We start from the raw sequence: 14,693 nt of genomic DNA, 5'->3' as shown, positions 1-14,693 counted from the left end.
CAGAGTCCACCACATGGTGACCTGTGTGAGCATGGAGGAGGGGGGTGGGGAGAGACAGCTCTCTATAATGTTTTCAATTTGTAATTTTAGGTGTCATCGCTCCATATTGCTCTTTTAATAGCTGCACATTGTGATCTAACAGCAGTCACCAAAATATCACATTTCTGACTTTTAAGAGCTTTTCATGTAAATGTGATGCTCTGATTTATTATTTTCTCATTTTTTATGAAATCATTCTGAAACAATCTGCCTCTAAAATGTCCTTTTAGATGAATAAAGTTCTGCCTTATGGTTTCTGGAACACATCATTACTCCTTATCAAGATGTATGTTTTGAAAAACAGCTTCATCAATTAATTAGTATGTTGTGCAATTTAACTTAAACTGTCTTAACTTGCAAACAATCATTTATTGGGAACTTTTCGGTACAAGACCTTCATCTGGCAAACCTTTATGTTGTGTATTTAAAAGTAAAATTGATGTCTTTAAAAAACACTTTTAGCCTTATCTTTGATAAAAGTCTGTCAGTGTGGAAATATTGAAAAAAAACTGAATACATGTACCGTCTATTTTCATGTATGTATCATCATAATGTTAGTTTAAAACTTTAAATGTCACTCTATTATAGTCTTTTTCTTGCATTTTGAAATAAATAAATGTTGTTGTTGTACCTTTTAGGACCTGTGTGACGTTAGAAAGGTTTTCATGGATTTGGAGCTGTAGATAGAGTCTTGGTATGAATCTGTTTAACCTTCAAATATAATAAAACCGGCCCATTTCTTATTTTTTAAATAAGAAATGGGCCGGAATATTTAGGAATATATCTGTGGACCAGCAGCACTTAAATGTGACAACTAAAGTGCTCTTGCACAGTGGTTGCTCATTTGAATGTCTTCTACTTTTCTCTCATCGTGCTAAGATCTCCCCCTGGTGGACAGAATGACACATTACACCAGCAGATCTTCATCACGTGTGTCTGTATTGAACTCTGCAGATCCAGTGAAACAAGAACACTTTACACAGACACTTCTTATTAAACAGACAGTGTTGGAAAGGACTACATACAAAATTGTGCAACATTGCATTTCATAAGACACAGAACTAGAGGAGTGATAAAAGTTACTCTATACTCTAATATAGGAATGTGAGATTTATGTCGACATAGGACCAATCCAAATCTCCCACCTGAGTCCTGAACATCAAACTCTCACGGACGCAGCAGACATCAGGTGTGTGGTGCTGTAGTCTTTATTTAAATTAATCTATACTCAACTTAAAGGAAGAATGTGCGACATGTTCCACATAAATATATGTGTGTGAGGGAGAAGCTCGAGTCCCGCTGGCTGTGTTGTTGTCAGAGCCGTGTTTACATGGACGGGACGGCCGGCTCCTCCCCTTGTGTATAAAAGCTGTTTTAGTCAAGAACTAGAGAGAAGAAGAAGAACATACTCACTGATTATTTGGATGTTAGTAAGAGTTTTTAGATCACTGTCACTCTGTGTCAATTTATGAGCAATATGAAGCTACAAGCTAACTAAAGAGTGCTAACAATAGCATGCTAACACAACAATGCAGGACACAGGTGACTGCAGGTTGTGCAAAGGACAATTTTGTCCGCCTCTTACGATTAATGGTGCTTAATTATGGTGCGTTCTAATTCATAACTCCTTTGTGTGAACACGAGTGGAGAGGGGTTGGAGGTGCGTCTCTGGAGGAGAGCGGAGGTGTCTCCAAACAGCAGTTTGTTTTGGTTTAATGCTGGTGCTCAAGGGCGACACCTACTGGATCAAAACATCGCACATTCTTCCTTTAATTTTCAAAAGGCAAGAATTATGGATCTCTCCTCAAAAGAGGGCAGTGGAGGAGGAGGTTAGGATTGGGCTGACTAAAGAGCATGCATGCACACATACATAAAAAGGTCTCTCTCTCTTTCTCTTACACACACACACACACACACACACACACATGCTGGAAGTCATCTGAAGGTGTCAGTGGGCGGGGCTTCTCCTCATTTGATGGCCTGCCAGATGATGATGATGATGATGAGGAGCAGCAGCGACAGCACCATGGCCAGTATGCACATCCTCTTACGGGACTTCTTCTGCAAAAAAACACAACGCATCGCAGAAACCTGATTTACTGCAGCGTGTTCGATGTAACAACAGGCAGGAGCAACACACAACTTCATCAACAACATCAACAATCACAGGAAAAAAAACAGCTCTGCATCACAGATTGCACGTCTTCTCTTTTAACTAGACTACTTGGTGCAGCTGTCCTTACAGTGAACGCCTTTTGTATTCTTAGCAATTCAAACAACTCAGGCATAATGTGTGCAGTGGCGATTCGAGTCTACTGCGGCCCCAGTCAAGAAATAATTGGGGGCCCTACAAACCGCATTTATTACCATCATGTCTGCCATTGTCTCCTATGGACGAATAAATCCTCTTCATTTTTCTTTGTTGACTTTTATTGATAAGGCATGTGACGCTTAGCAAGGCAATGAGAGTGAGTGCTGTCAGATGGGGCCCCCTTAAGGAGGTTTCTAACCGTCATTGCTAAATTTGTACATTTTGGGCCACTGCTGTGGCTTAAAGGCTTTATATGTGATTTTTTTATCCAGCAGATGTCGCCCTTGAGCACCAGCATGAAACCAAAACAACTCTCGCTGCATTGCTGTGTTAGCATGCTAATGCTAGCGATCTTTATTATGCTCATATCTTCACACTGCATGTAAATTTACCTGAAATGAGCGTGATCTAGAAACACAGTTAAGCAGTGAGTACAGTATGTTATTCTTCTTTTCTCTAGTCCCTCAATTAAACAACTTTTATACATGAGGGGAGGAGTCAGCCGGCCGTCCCGGCGATGTAAACAAACTGAAGATAGGACTCTGAAAACTCTGAAAACATCACAGACAGTGGGACTCGGGTGTTACACCCATTGTAGACAGTCATGACTCACAGAGTTATTTTCAGAGGATATACTTGATTTATATTATATTTAAGTGTGAAAAATCACATATAAAGACTTTAAAGTTTGTGAGCCCTCAGGGGCCCCCTACTGGTCTGGGGCCCCAAACCATTGCCCGCCTTGCCTGTTGATAAAGCAGCGCCTCTGCATGTGTGTAACTATGAGTCCTAACATGTGAGGTTTGCATCATTAGTGTCTCACCTGGTAGTAGGAGGCCTTCTGCAGCTGGGCGGCTCCTCGGTCTACATGAGACTCCGCTCCCTCCACGTTCGCCTCGATGCTGTCTGTGAATCCAAACACAAGAGGAGCTTCACATGCACGCTCACATCCAAAGGAATCGATCAAATCTATTCATCTGAGATTCCTGTGTGACCTACCGATGGTCTCTCCCTGATCGTGGATCATCAGCGCCAGGTCCTTGAAGATCTGATTCACGTCCATGATGTCAGCCTGAGGAGAACAGAGTGAACTTAAGAACAGAACTAAATGTGTGTTTTTTTTTACAGTGTGCAGGATAACCTCTGATACCTCCAGCTGTTTGATGTTGGTCTCTCTCTCCTTGATGGTCTCCAGGTCCTCCTCTGTGATCGGGGGCTCCTCTGTCTGAGTCTGGGTCTGACCCCACTCACCTCCTCTGCACAATCACACACAACAAAACAACTTCATTTAACTTAGTCTACGAGTCAAAGAAAGCACCCAAAGGAGGGATGCTAAAGACAACACCCATCCTACAAGCAGCTTGTTCTACATCCAATAACTGCGCACTGTAACATCCAGAACCAAATACCAAACCGCTTGGTGGAAACGGTGCTAAACAAGCAGTATGTTTCTTCTGTCTATCAGTAGGCTTTACATTTACTTTGCCAATATAGTGGTCACCTCCACTGGAAATAAATGTTTGATGTTACAAAAAAGGCTTTTTATCACCTCAAGAACATTGTCACGAGTCCGACAGTTTCTCTCTCAAGCCAATGCAGAGACACTTATTCATGCTTTTATCACCTGTAGAATTGATTACTGTAATGCTCTTCTTTCTGGTCTTCCGAAAAAGAATATTTCGCAGTTACAGCTTCTCCAAAATTCAGCTGCAAGACTGCTGACGAAGACCAGAAAGAGAGCACACATTACACTGCACCCGTTTGTTTTAGAATTGATTTTAGGATTATCTTAATGGCCTTGCGCCCCCCCTATCCAATTTGCTTTTAACTGATGAGCCCACCAGAGCCAGGTTTTCTGGTAGTGGTCTTTTAATTGTTCCAAATGTCCAAACTAAAACCTACGGTGAGGCTTCTTTTTATTACAATGGCCCCCGTCTGTGGAACAATTTACCAGGAGACCTGAGGGCAGAACACAATGTAAACTTTTTTAAAAGACTTACCTTTTTAGTAGAGCTTTTAACTGAATCTCATTTCATCTACTTTTATTACATTTTGAACTTCCTGTGGTTCCTCATTTAGAATAAATGACAGTGTTTCCTCAGTTCCTGTTCGTATCAAAGTATTTTTACCTTAGTTTTTGGATTGTGGGATAGGGGTGGGGGTGGGAGTCATGTTGTTGCTGTTGATGTAAAGCACTTTGTGATACATTTTTTGTATGAAAAGTGCTATACAAATAAAGTTTGATTGATTGATTGATTGATTGATTGATAAGGAGCAGATTAAAGACCAAGAGGATGCTTACTTTTCAAATGTGACCAGCTGCTCGTTCACGTTTCCTCCATCCCCCTGCAGACGAGAACAAAAAACAATTCAGTCAGCTCACATCACTTCTCCCTTAACATTCACTGTGTTTTTAAATCTTATATCATCAAGCTCTGCTGCTCACTGTGACTCTGGATCCGGCTCGAGCCCGGACCACAGACTCCTTCTCCTTCTCGGCGGCACTCCTCTGAACCAGCTGGAAGTTGTTGAGAGCTGCGGAGAAGTCGTTCATCAAACGCTCCCTCCTCAGCTTCTGCTGCCTCTAAAGGAGAGAGGAGGGGGAAAGAGAACGAAAACATCACCGACAGCCAGACGCACATTTAACTGGATTTTTTTAGCGCTGTGTTGCTCAAAGCAAACAGAACTGTAAGAATCGCGAAATAAAGAGTACGTACTTTACTGTTTGAAAAATAATTTGTGCTTTTATCTGGCGGTCTTTTAAGCTTTTACAGCAGCAGCATGTTTTTTTTTCCAATAAAGTGCCGCCTCGTCGAGTCCTGCTGTGCTGTGATTGGCTAAGGCATTCAAAAGATCAAACACAGAGGATATTCAACCATGGCAACTTTTTATTATCAAAACTTTTATCTAAAAAAAACCAAAAAAAAAACATCAGTGACTACCAAGCAGCAACCTCTGGGGCTGAGAAGTGCCAAAAGCTCTAGTTCCTTGAGCGTCCACTTGAGGCTGTCACAGAGTGAGTCAAGCCCCATAAAGCCCCATGTTAAAATGTTTTAGTCTCTCTCAGCTCATTTCTCTAAACATGACAACTCTACAGGCTGTTTAAATTACATTAAGGTGTTAAGTTATGCGTCACTATGGGTGCTGCCTCTTTGATTGACATTCCGGTGGTGGAATGAACTTTCAAACTCCATTGGATCTGCAGAGTCCCTCTGCACCTTTAAGAAAAAGCTAAAGACCCAGCTCTTTATGAATACCTACTAACTTAATGATGATGGTCTCCATATTATTGATGATGATGATGGTAATGACGATGGTTTTTGTTTGATAACGACGACTTATAAGATGGTTTCTATACTGATTAGAGCTCTCAAGAACTGCCCTCAATGTTGTGCTTTGCCTCTGGTCACTTCCTGTCAGCACCTGTGTGTCCAATCAGACTCAAAGCTGATCGTTTGCTCTTACTGACATTGTTCCCTTTTTTCTAGATCCTTGCTTGTGTTGTTCTTACTCTCTGATGTACGTCGCTTTGGATAAAAGCGTCTGCTAAGTGAATTGTAGAACTGTAGAATTGTAGGTGGGAGTTGCTAGCTGTTTGCTAGGTGTCAACTTAGCTAAACTTACTCTCACTGAACTTCACCTCTGGGCCGTGTTTGTGGAGTTGGAGCCTTTTTATTTACATTTAAATATCAGACAAATAATCTGTGGCTTTGTAACCACTCAGTAGAAAGATATATATTCATAGAGGGTGTCTTAGTGTCAACCATGAAGAATAAATATTCTACAAAGCAGTCATAAAAGTTTAAGCAATGCATGAGAAAGGAAATTAGCTTCAGCTTTTCATGAATGTGAATACTACGTACTCATGATGTTAAATGTGAGCTATCAGAGGAATGCAGAGAAAATCATGTTACTGACATGTTTCTGTCATGTGAAGTGCATGTGCACAGGACACCATTTTCCATTACTATTAATCTTTGCCTTTGAGCTTCCTCACTTTGATCTGGTTCATGTTTCAGTTACAGAATGATGCATGAAAATCCTTTTTATAGTCTTTATTTTAAACAAATGATTTGCCTTGTTAGTCTATAAAAAAGCAGCAAAGGAGTGGAACGATGGATTGATAAGGAACTGAGATGTAAACTGACTCAAAACCTCTCTGTGATGTCTTTATTTGTTGAGCTTCTACGATTTCAGCCTGACATAGGACTGATTTTTCGTACAACTTATTTTCAAGTCGGGCCCAATTTCAGCGCAATAGCCTGGTTGTGTAAAGTACACTAAGGCACGACGTTTGATCACAGCTGCTCGCTAACAGTCGGATGAACTTATGGCATGTTTGAAATTTTGGTCGTACGACTGTACACACTCACACAGTGAGAGCAGAGCCAGATATAAAGACTCCCCCTCTGATCATGAAAGAAACGTTGGCAGGAAATATCTGCAGACCTGCAGCTGATGGGGATATTTGTTTTGATTTAGCTACAAGTTAGCTTGTGTTTATCGGTGATGCAGATCATGTGTTGGTGAGAGTGTTTTTGCCGGTGTGTGTATTTGAGCCGTGCAACTGAGGGCGCGGTCACACTGGCCATCCGTACCGTGCCCAAGCGCGCTTCAACGCTAAAGTCCAGTTCGTTTGGCCAGTGTGACCGCTCCGTATCGTGCGCAGGCACGGTACACTTCCTTGGCTTTGGCACACTTCGGAGAGGTGTGCTTCAGCACGGTACACTTCATGCACCAGCACAAGCACGCGAGTACACAACGCTGACAGCCTTCATTATGGAGAAATCCAGAGTTTCATGTCTGTATCTGACTAACATGACTCAATATAAGACACAAAGTATCTGTCATGTTCTCTGAGTTGTTCTCTGATGTGCAGACGCGGACTCGACTGCGCGTCTCTTTCTCTCTCTCTCTCTCTCTCTCTCTCTCTTTCTCTCTCTCTCTCTCGTCCGCCTGTTTGTAAACAGAGCATGCTTCATAATAACATAAAGCGTGCATGTGTTGTATTACGACGTTATGTACAAGAGGTAATCGTGCTTTTAGGCCAGTGTGACCACGGGCCGTGCCAGCCTCGTGCTTGAGTACAGCACGGTGCAGATGACCAGTGTGACCGCGCCCTGAGACAACTCAAACACACATAGATCTGACTTCAACCTCCGTCTGTTGGAGTTTTCTTAGGATGATTGTGAACGCTTTGTCCTGATGAGCAAACATTAGTGTATTCCTTCTGTTGAAGGAGTGTGATTTTGATTGACTGTTCCAGTTGTATTTTTCCTGTAAGTTTTGACTTTTTTATATTATTGGATTGGCTCCACAATTTCCCAGTTTGGGATCAATAAAGTAATTCTATTCTATTCTATTCTCTTTTGTTTGTTTTGTGGAAGAAGCTTGTTTTGAGTTGAACGTTTTGTCTTAAGCGTGTCAATAAATCATTTAAAACTTTGCTTATATTTAGTTCCTATTCGCTGGGTTTTATTTAATTGTTACATCTCAGGGAACGTAACAGTCATTGGTTGTTGGTTGGTTGTGTCCTGTGAGTTAAAATCCCAATTTCTGTCAGTTTAGTCGGACATCTTTAAAGACTGTGATGTAACAGCTGTTTCTAGTCTAAAAACATCTTCTTTAACAATAAGAGCTATCTATGTAGGGATTCTTTCTGTGAAGTTGTCAGACACTAAGAATAACAATCTGAGCCTGTCAGAGACAAAAGCAAGAACGTTTAGTGGAGGCACTTTGGTGAATCAATGTTGCAGCCATCACAGCCTGTTTTACAGCTGCAGGTTGAAGCAATCGTCTGAAGGAATTTCAAAACTGTTGTACCTATAAGTTACCTTCAAGTACCTATAGGACCACAAAAATATTTTGTTAGAGAATCAGGGTCTAATTGTTTTTTTTTGTATGTATGTGTTTATCTTGTTCTTGTTGGGAAAAATAAATACACATTCTGTACAGACATTACTAAATGGAAATATTGTTAATATGTAAAGCAATAAAGAAAGTAAAAAAAAAAAAAAGAGTTAGAGAATCAAAAAAGCAATGTATAAAAATAGACAGACCTGTTCTGATGGAGAAGGAGGCGGAGGCAGAGTCCCGAGCTCCTTCAGGTGTCTGTTTGTCTCTTTAGCCAGCTGGTTGGTGTAGTGCTGGAGCTGCTGGCTGCACACACACACACACACACACACACACACACACACACACACACACACACACACACTGTGAGATTTAGACACACACACTTCACACTTCAGAGACATTAAAACACAACATGGGACCACAGTGAACCCAGACGAGGACTCACAGCTTCTCCTGTAGCTCCGACGTCTCCTGACGAGTCTCCAGCTGGTAGAGCAGATTCTTGATCTGACCGGCTGCACAGAGAGAGAGTTGCAGATTCAGAAAACATAGAATCCTGTGTGTGTGTGAGGTGTTACATTGTGTGTCGTACACACAGTTACACTGCTCACTCACAGTTGTGGCTGATCTTCTGGATATTGGAGCTGCACGTCTGGACGAGGCCGTTAAAGTCCCCGGGCTGGGACCAGCCGCTGTCTGCTCGCATGTACGACATCCTGACCGGAGGCAGACACGCTCACAACACAAACTACACACACACACACACACACACACACACACACACACATACAGGGAGGAGGAAAGGACTGAGTGAGAATCAGAGGAAAGAGCAAACAAACTAAAAAGTCACACAAATACACAAATCCTGTTTGTCGCTTTTTTGTCTATATCCTTTACTGCTTTTGTTGCTTATTTATTTTATTTGTTAGACAAACTAGATTCAACTACTTCAACTTCAAACTAGATGCCCTCAAATATCAGATCAATAATAAAAGAGAATACATAGATTAAACTAAAACACGTAAGTCAAATTAGACAGGAAGTGACTGAACTTATGGGATAAATAAAAATGTTTGACGACCATGATCACATCTTTTATTTTTTACTGTGTACAAAGTGATTATACTTTTCTTTTTTGTTATCAAAAGTTAGATATTTCTTATTAATCTTATTTTATTTATTATTTATGTATTATTGGGGGGTGGGAGGTGGGGGGGGGAGAAAAGAGAAAAGAAAAGGAAATGCTTGTTGTCAAATGTTTATGTCCAATGCTTTTTTTAAATTTTCTTACTTCTTTTTTCTTAAATAAAAATATGCTTAAAAAATAATAATCTTATTTTATACTTTTGCTTGATTTCATTTCACTGTAACTTTGACTCCTTGATTTTTGAAGCCTGTCTCGTATTTGATTCTTGTTTTTGCTTTAATATTTGAATTAATTATTAACAATTAAATGAAGACTTTACTGCAAGCAAGCTTCATTGGGGGGGGGTATCTGTAGGTCTGGACCAGCCTGTGAGCTGCGACTCGACACGGACTGAGCAAACTGTGAGCCTGAATCCTCAGGAAGACGTTCTGAAGGTGGATTGTTAAACAGAATCCATTTTGATTGGGTGAGACCCGTTGGGACAGTCTCTGTGGTCAGCGACTTTAGAGCAGTGGTTTTTAATTGGTCTAGCCAAAGGACCAACCACCAACCCAAATTTGTGGTATTTCGTTTAACCAATCGGATTTATTGAATGAAAAATACTGTAGAGCAGTTTGGATAAGAAAAGGAACAAAGAACCAGCATGTTTTAAGAAGCGCTTCATCGACTTTTTGACACTTTTTTTTTCACGGTCACAAGTTCGCGACCCCCTGAAAACGGCTCTGCGACCCACTTTTGGGTCCCGACCCACCAGTTGAGAACCACTGCTTTACAGTACCACACAGAGCTGATTTCTGAAAGTAATCATTTACTATTATTAACAGACCCAACACACAATTAATGGTACTTAATAATTTGCTTAAATAATAGCAAAACGACCTGTTATCATGAATATGCAAATAAATATAATTTTGACGTTTTTCTTCCATCTCTCTTGGATCTTTTCGAATCGCCTTGTTGATGTAATGTACTTTATAAATAAAGTGTCCTTGCCTTATTTATTACCTGGTTACTGTTTTTTTCCCCTACTTTGTTGTGTAGCTGAAACCAGAGTCTGACATGATGGGGCTCAGAGATACAACAACAACAACAACAACAACAACAACAACAACAACAACAACAACGACAGAATAAATCACTGCCCTCCACTCCTTCTTTAACCGTCTGAGGATGAAGATGTTTGTGTTTGTACAGATCCTTACAGACTTTTATATTTATGTGAAGGACGCAGGTAAAAACAGAGAAAACAGAAAACAGGCGCACAGCCCGAGCCATCACGTGGATTAATCTTCTGACTGATCTGAGAAAAAATACACCAACGAACCGGGAGCTTAAAATTCACATCAATAAAACATCTCAACCTTGAATTCAAAGCAAACTGTCATCGACATTAAATGATACAGAACAGCGATCATTGGTTATTAAATCTAATTACAGGCCGTTATTAGTCGTTCATAACATGCTCATCATAACTTGTCCAATCACTGCCAACCCTTCAGATTTGCTCCACAGGTTTTCCACAGCAGGTGAACTCGCCACTGTCAGAGTCTTGATTAAATAATAAAAGCATTGGATACCTTACTTTTAGAGTGAAGCTGCTCCCACACTGTCTGCTGCCTCTCAAGTATTCCTGGACCACAATAAACCCAGCCCGTATGACGTCACACGCTCGCAGCACTAATCCGACGTCAGCGTGCACGCCGAGAAAAAAAAAAGAAAAAAAAAAAGAATAATAATCAAACTGTGCGTCGGGTGAAAAAAGGTGTCAAAAGCGTGTTTTCAGTGAGTTCACTTGTTCATATCTTTATTACTACACATGAACTATCCGGTGTCTTTTCTCTGCGTGACGCTCCCGGTCTCCTCTCTGTGGAAATATTTCAGCCACATGACTTTCACGCAGGCTTTAATAATAAGCCAGCATTGTGCAGCCGAGCACGTGACAGCAGGGAGAATTAACTCATTATCCGGCCGTAACCATGGTTACCAGCAAGAAAGGAGGATGAGACCCCTCCTTTAGAGGTTTGAAGCCCATGACTTAAAAAACAAATGATGACATATTTTAGGAAAGTTTGCACAGTTTGAGGACTAAATCCATCATTTGATTTATCTTTTGAAGCAGGGGTCCCTAAACTTTTCAGAGAGTGGGGACCCCCACCATCCCTGCAGGTGGTTGAGGCATATACTATTATCGATAACTATATATAATGAGCACCTTTAAAAACACAGGTTTACATAAGCATAAAAAAGAACAAATCAGGAGAACCCCAAACACAGAAGAACCCAAACAGCAAAATGCCCGAGAAAGATATTTAAGCAATCACAAGACCCATCATAAGAACCCAGGAAACACAAGAAGCCGACAACATGAGCTGAGGCCGAGAGAACCAAAGATTTAAGAGGATGTAAGCATCTAAAAGATTTTAAATGAAATAAAATCATATAACAGAGATTTACAAAACATATAAGCATGTTTCAATAATTTGATATCCATATTGTAGGAGCCAAAATGCTTGTTTTATTTGATCCTTGCAAGAAACCTAACAGAACACTATGAATTTGTATTTGAGTGTAATTCTGACACCGAACACTAGGTGGAGCCTTGACTTATGCTGTGCATAAAGTCAAGGCTCCAGGTAATTGGATTCAGGTGTGTGTTTGGAAGCATATAGTTTTTTGACAGTGTCGGCGTGTCGGGTTGACTTGGATGTAACAGTTTATGCTTTATGATGAGTTGGACAGAGTGAGACATTTATGTTCATTAGTGAACCCGATCATGAACTATAATAAACAGATTGAAGACTCTATTGGAAAAGAGAATCAGACATTTGTTTGTTGTAACGCCAGGTGCACAGGTGGAAATAGTTCCACAACTCACATCTCAGTGGTTACTGCTTTGGACAATTTAGGGTTTCTTTTAAAATGGTTACCACACATATCATGTGAGGATATACTCCCCCCCCCCCACCCCCCACTATGGTAGTAGCTATATTATATTGTCAGTTTTAAAAGGTCAAAGGTTCAATGGGAGTCTGACTGACCAGTATAGGGCGACAGTGCACCTCAATTATGTCCAAAGCAAGCAGCAACCTCTGGTGTTGAAACATTAAGACAATGTGGAAGTGCAAAATCCTGCAGTTTGTCGAGTGTCCACTTGAGGCTGGATTCGGTAACACAGGAAGTCACATACACACATTTAAAAAAAAGCATGTATAAACATGTGTACAGCCTGGTACAGAAAACCAAATATGATTAGTTATGGTCATCATGTGCACACACTGCACGGGGTGATTTTTTAATAATGCTTCCTTTTTCATTTTATGAAGGACACATGTTATAGGTAGTTAGGTGCATCACTGATATGATTGACAGGCGGGCACGATGTAACATTTTATCAAGAAGCTTAAAACCCACCTTAGCTCCAGCTCTCAGTCTGTCGTTAGGTTGACTGAAAGTTAGACTAGTAGTAGTAATCATTTATTTCGGTTACAAGAAAAAACCGAAACATTTTGACTGAAAAGGTGTAGGCTGAAGCTTTAGCTTATTACACCTACCCTACAAATCTCATTATTTAAGACACTACAAGTTTGGTTACAAAAAAACAAAACGTATCAGAACAAAATTTGTCCCAAGAATTTCTTTCAAAACAAAACAAATGAAACAAACAAAAAACAAAACAGAAGTCACACTCACAAAAAATAATCAAACCGACATTTTATATTTGTTAAACACCATTTTTTAAACAAAAAATTTAATCTTGAAAGACTGAGACGGAATTATCAGTATGGAGACTGCTGATGATGAGCCTCCAGAGCCTGTGCAGGCTCCAGTTACAGATGGGCAACGACATTCAGGCTTCTTCCATTTATATTTACAGTCTGTGGTCCAAAGCACTAAAACTAGAAGACTGAAAGCAAACATGATGCCACCTCAAGCACTCACAGCAGATAAAAAGTTAGACACTTTAAATTAAGGTCCCAGCTTTCACCATTAACTAGTTGCTTATGAGCATGCTAATAAGTAGTACTACATACTACGACTTTATTTTATTCTTTAAAGACTTTAAGAGTTCTACTTTCATCATTTTGAACAGGCTGGTCTCGAACTCGTTAATTTACAAGATTATTCTCGTAAATTTACGACTTTATTCTGGTATATTTACAAGTAATTTAATCCCGAAAGTAAAAAAAAATAATAATAATAATTTAACGTGGCCTCCATCATAGAACACTGGGCACTGTGGGTCAAAATAAGATGTGAAACACTTTTACAAGCACTGAGACAAATTTGCAAATGACAGAATCTTGACAGAAAGGGAATGTAGTGTTTCAGACTTTGTGATCTTGCTTTGCACTTCCCAGCCACCGTAGCACACAGAAAGCTGCCTTAGAAAATATAATGTTGTAAAATGCAACACTGAATATTTTCTGCAACCTCATTTTGTCCACAGTCGGACTCTTTCCAAACCTCGATGCTCTATCAGTTGATGTAATCTTTATGTAAATATAATTCTTCCGCTTACATGAGCGCGTGTTCACCTTACAATAACTTTGGGTTTCTTCAGAAGAAATTCAAAGTAAAGGTGTGGACATTAAAGGTAAACAGTGACCTGTCATCCATGTGACACAGACATAATAGTGAGCTTACTTTGTCATTTAAAGTACATTTAGAGGATCAGCGTGTGTAAAGGTGTTATTATGTACATCCTTGTGTGTAGAAGCAGTGGGCTTACCGGGCTCCTCCTTTCACACATAAGTTTTGCACACACTCAAACAACGGACAGGTCAGAAGATAAAATAATTAAATGGACTGTCACACCTCCACCTGTGGACTGTCACTTTGACATCCAGAGAGCGGGCTCATTTATTATAATTATAAAACTTTTTTAACACTTCTCTCTTAGCACATTTCTCCAACAACACTCAAGTTCACCTGCAAAAGGCTCAAACTCAACCATGATGTCAAAATGAACAACATGAAACAGGAAATGTTGGGAGGAGAGAGAGGGGGGGATGACATGCAGAAAAAGGGCAGAGGTCGGATTTAAACACTAAGCTGCTCCGCTGATGAGGACTATAACCTCTGCACACGGGGCGTGCAAAATATCTGCACCCCACCACGTCTCATACCTGAAATTATGTGTAAAGCCATGTGTGTAAATGTTTTTTTTTTGTGGGGTTCTTATGCCTTTATAGACACAGAGTCATTGCATTTAAAGAGACACACACACCAAAACGGAGCGTTCTCAGAGAGCTGGTTTATACAGGGTCACAAACCTCATCTGGTGTTTTAACAAGTGTGCAAACCTGGAAATTTCCTGAACATTTTCGGGGTGAGCGGCAG

General features: G+C 40.3%; 1 protein-coding gene across 2 annotated transcripts; it reads right to left on the bottom strand.

Moving 5' to 3' along the window:
- Window positions 1–959: 959 nt before the first annotated feature.
- LOC110003475 (syntaxin-12) lies at window positions 960–11,126 on the bottom strand. Of its 2 annotated transcripts, none has more exons than XM_020658983.2 (10): window positions 10,931–11,126; window positions 8,822–8,954; window positions 8,652–8,721; window positions 8,410–8,509; window positions 4,797–4,934; window positions 4,653–4,696; window positions 3,501–3,606; window positions 3,350–3,422; window positions 3,174–3,256; window positions 960–2,100 (listed from the first exon to the last, which is right to left on the bottom strand). In XM_020658983.2, the coding sequence occupies exons 2-10, from the start codon at window positions 8,919–8,921 to the stop codon at window positions 2,008–2,010; spliced, it is 807 nt and encodes a 268-aa protein (XP_020514639.1). In that variant the 5' UTR covers window positions 8,922–8,954; window positions 10,931–11,126; the 3' UTR covers window positions 960–2,007. The 2 variants fall into 2 exon arrangements, with proteins under 2 accessions (XP_020514639.1, XP_020514638.1); XM_020658982.3 differs by having other exon boundaries at window positions 10,936–11,121.
- Between the last annotated feature and the right edge of the window lie 3,567 nt (window positions 11,127–14,693).

Source organism: Labrus bergylta, chromosome 8 (assembly GCF_963930695.1).
Source record: "Labrus bergylta chromosome 8, fLabBer1.1, whole genome shotgun sequence".
NCBI lineage: Eukaryota > Metazoa > Chordata > Actinopteri > Labriformes > Labridae > Labrus > Labrus bergylta.
This window is presented reverse-complemented; position numbering and strand designations above follow the sequence as displayed.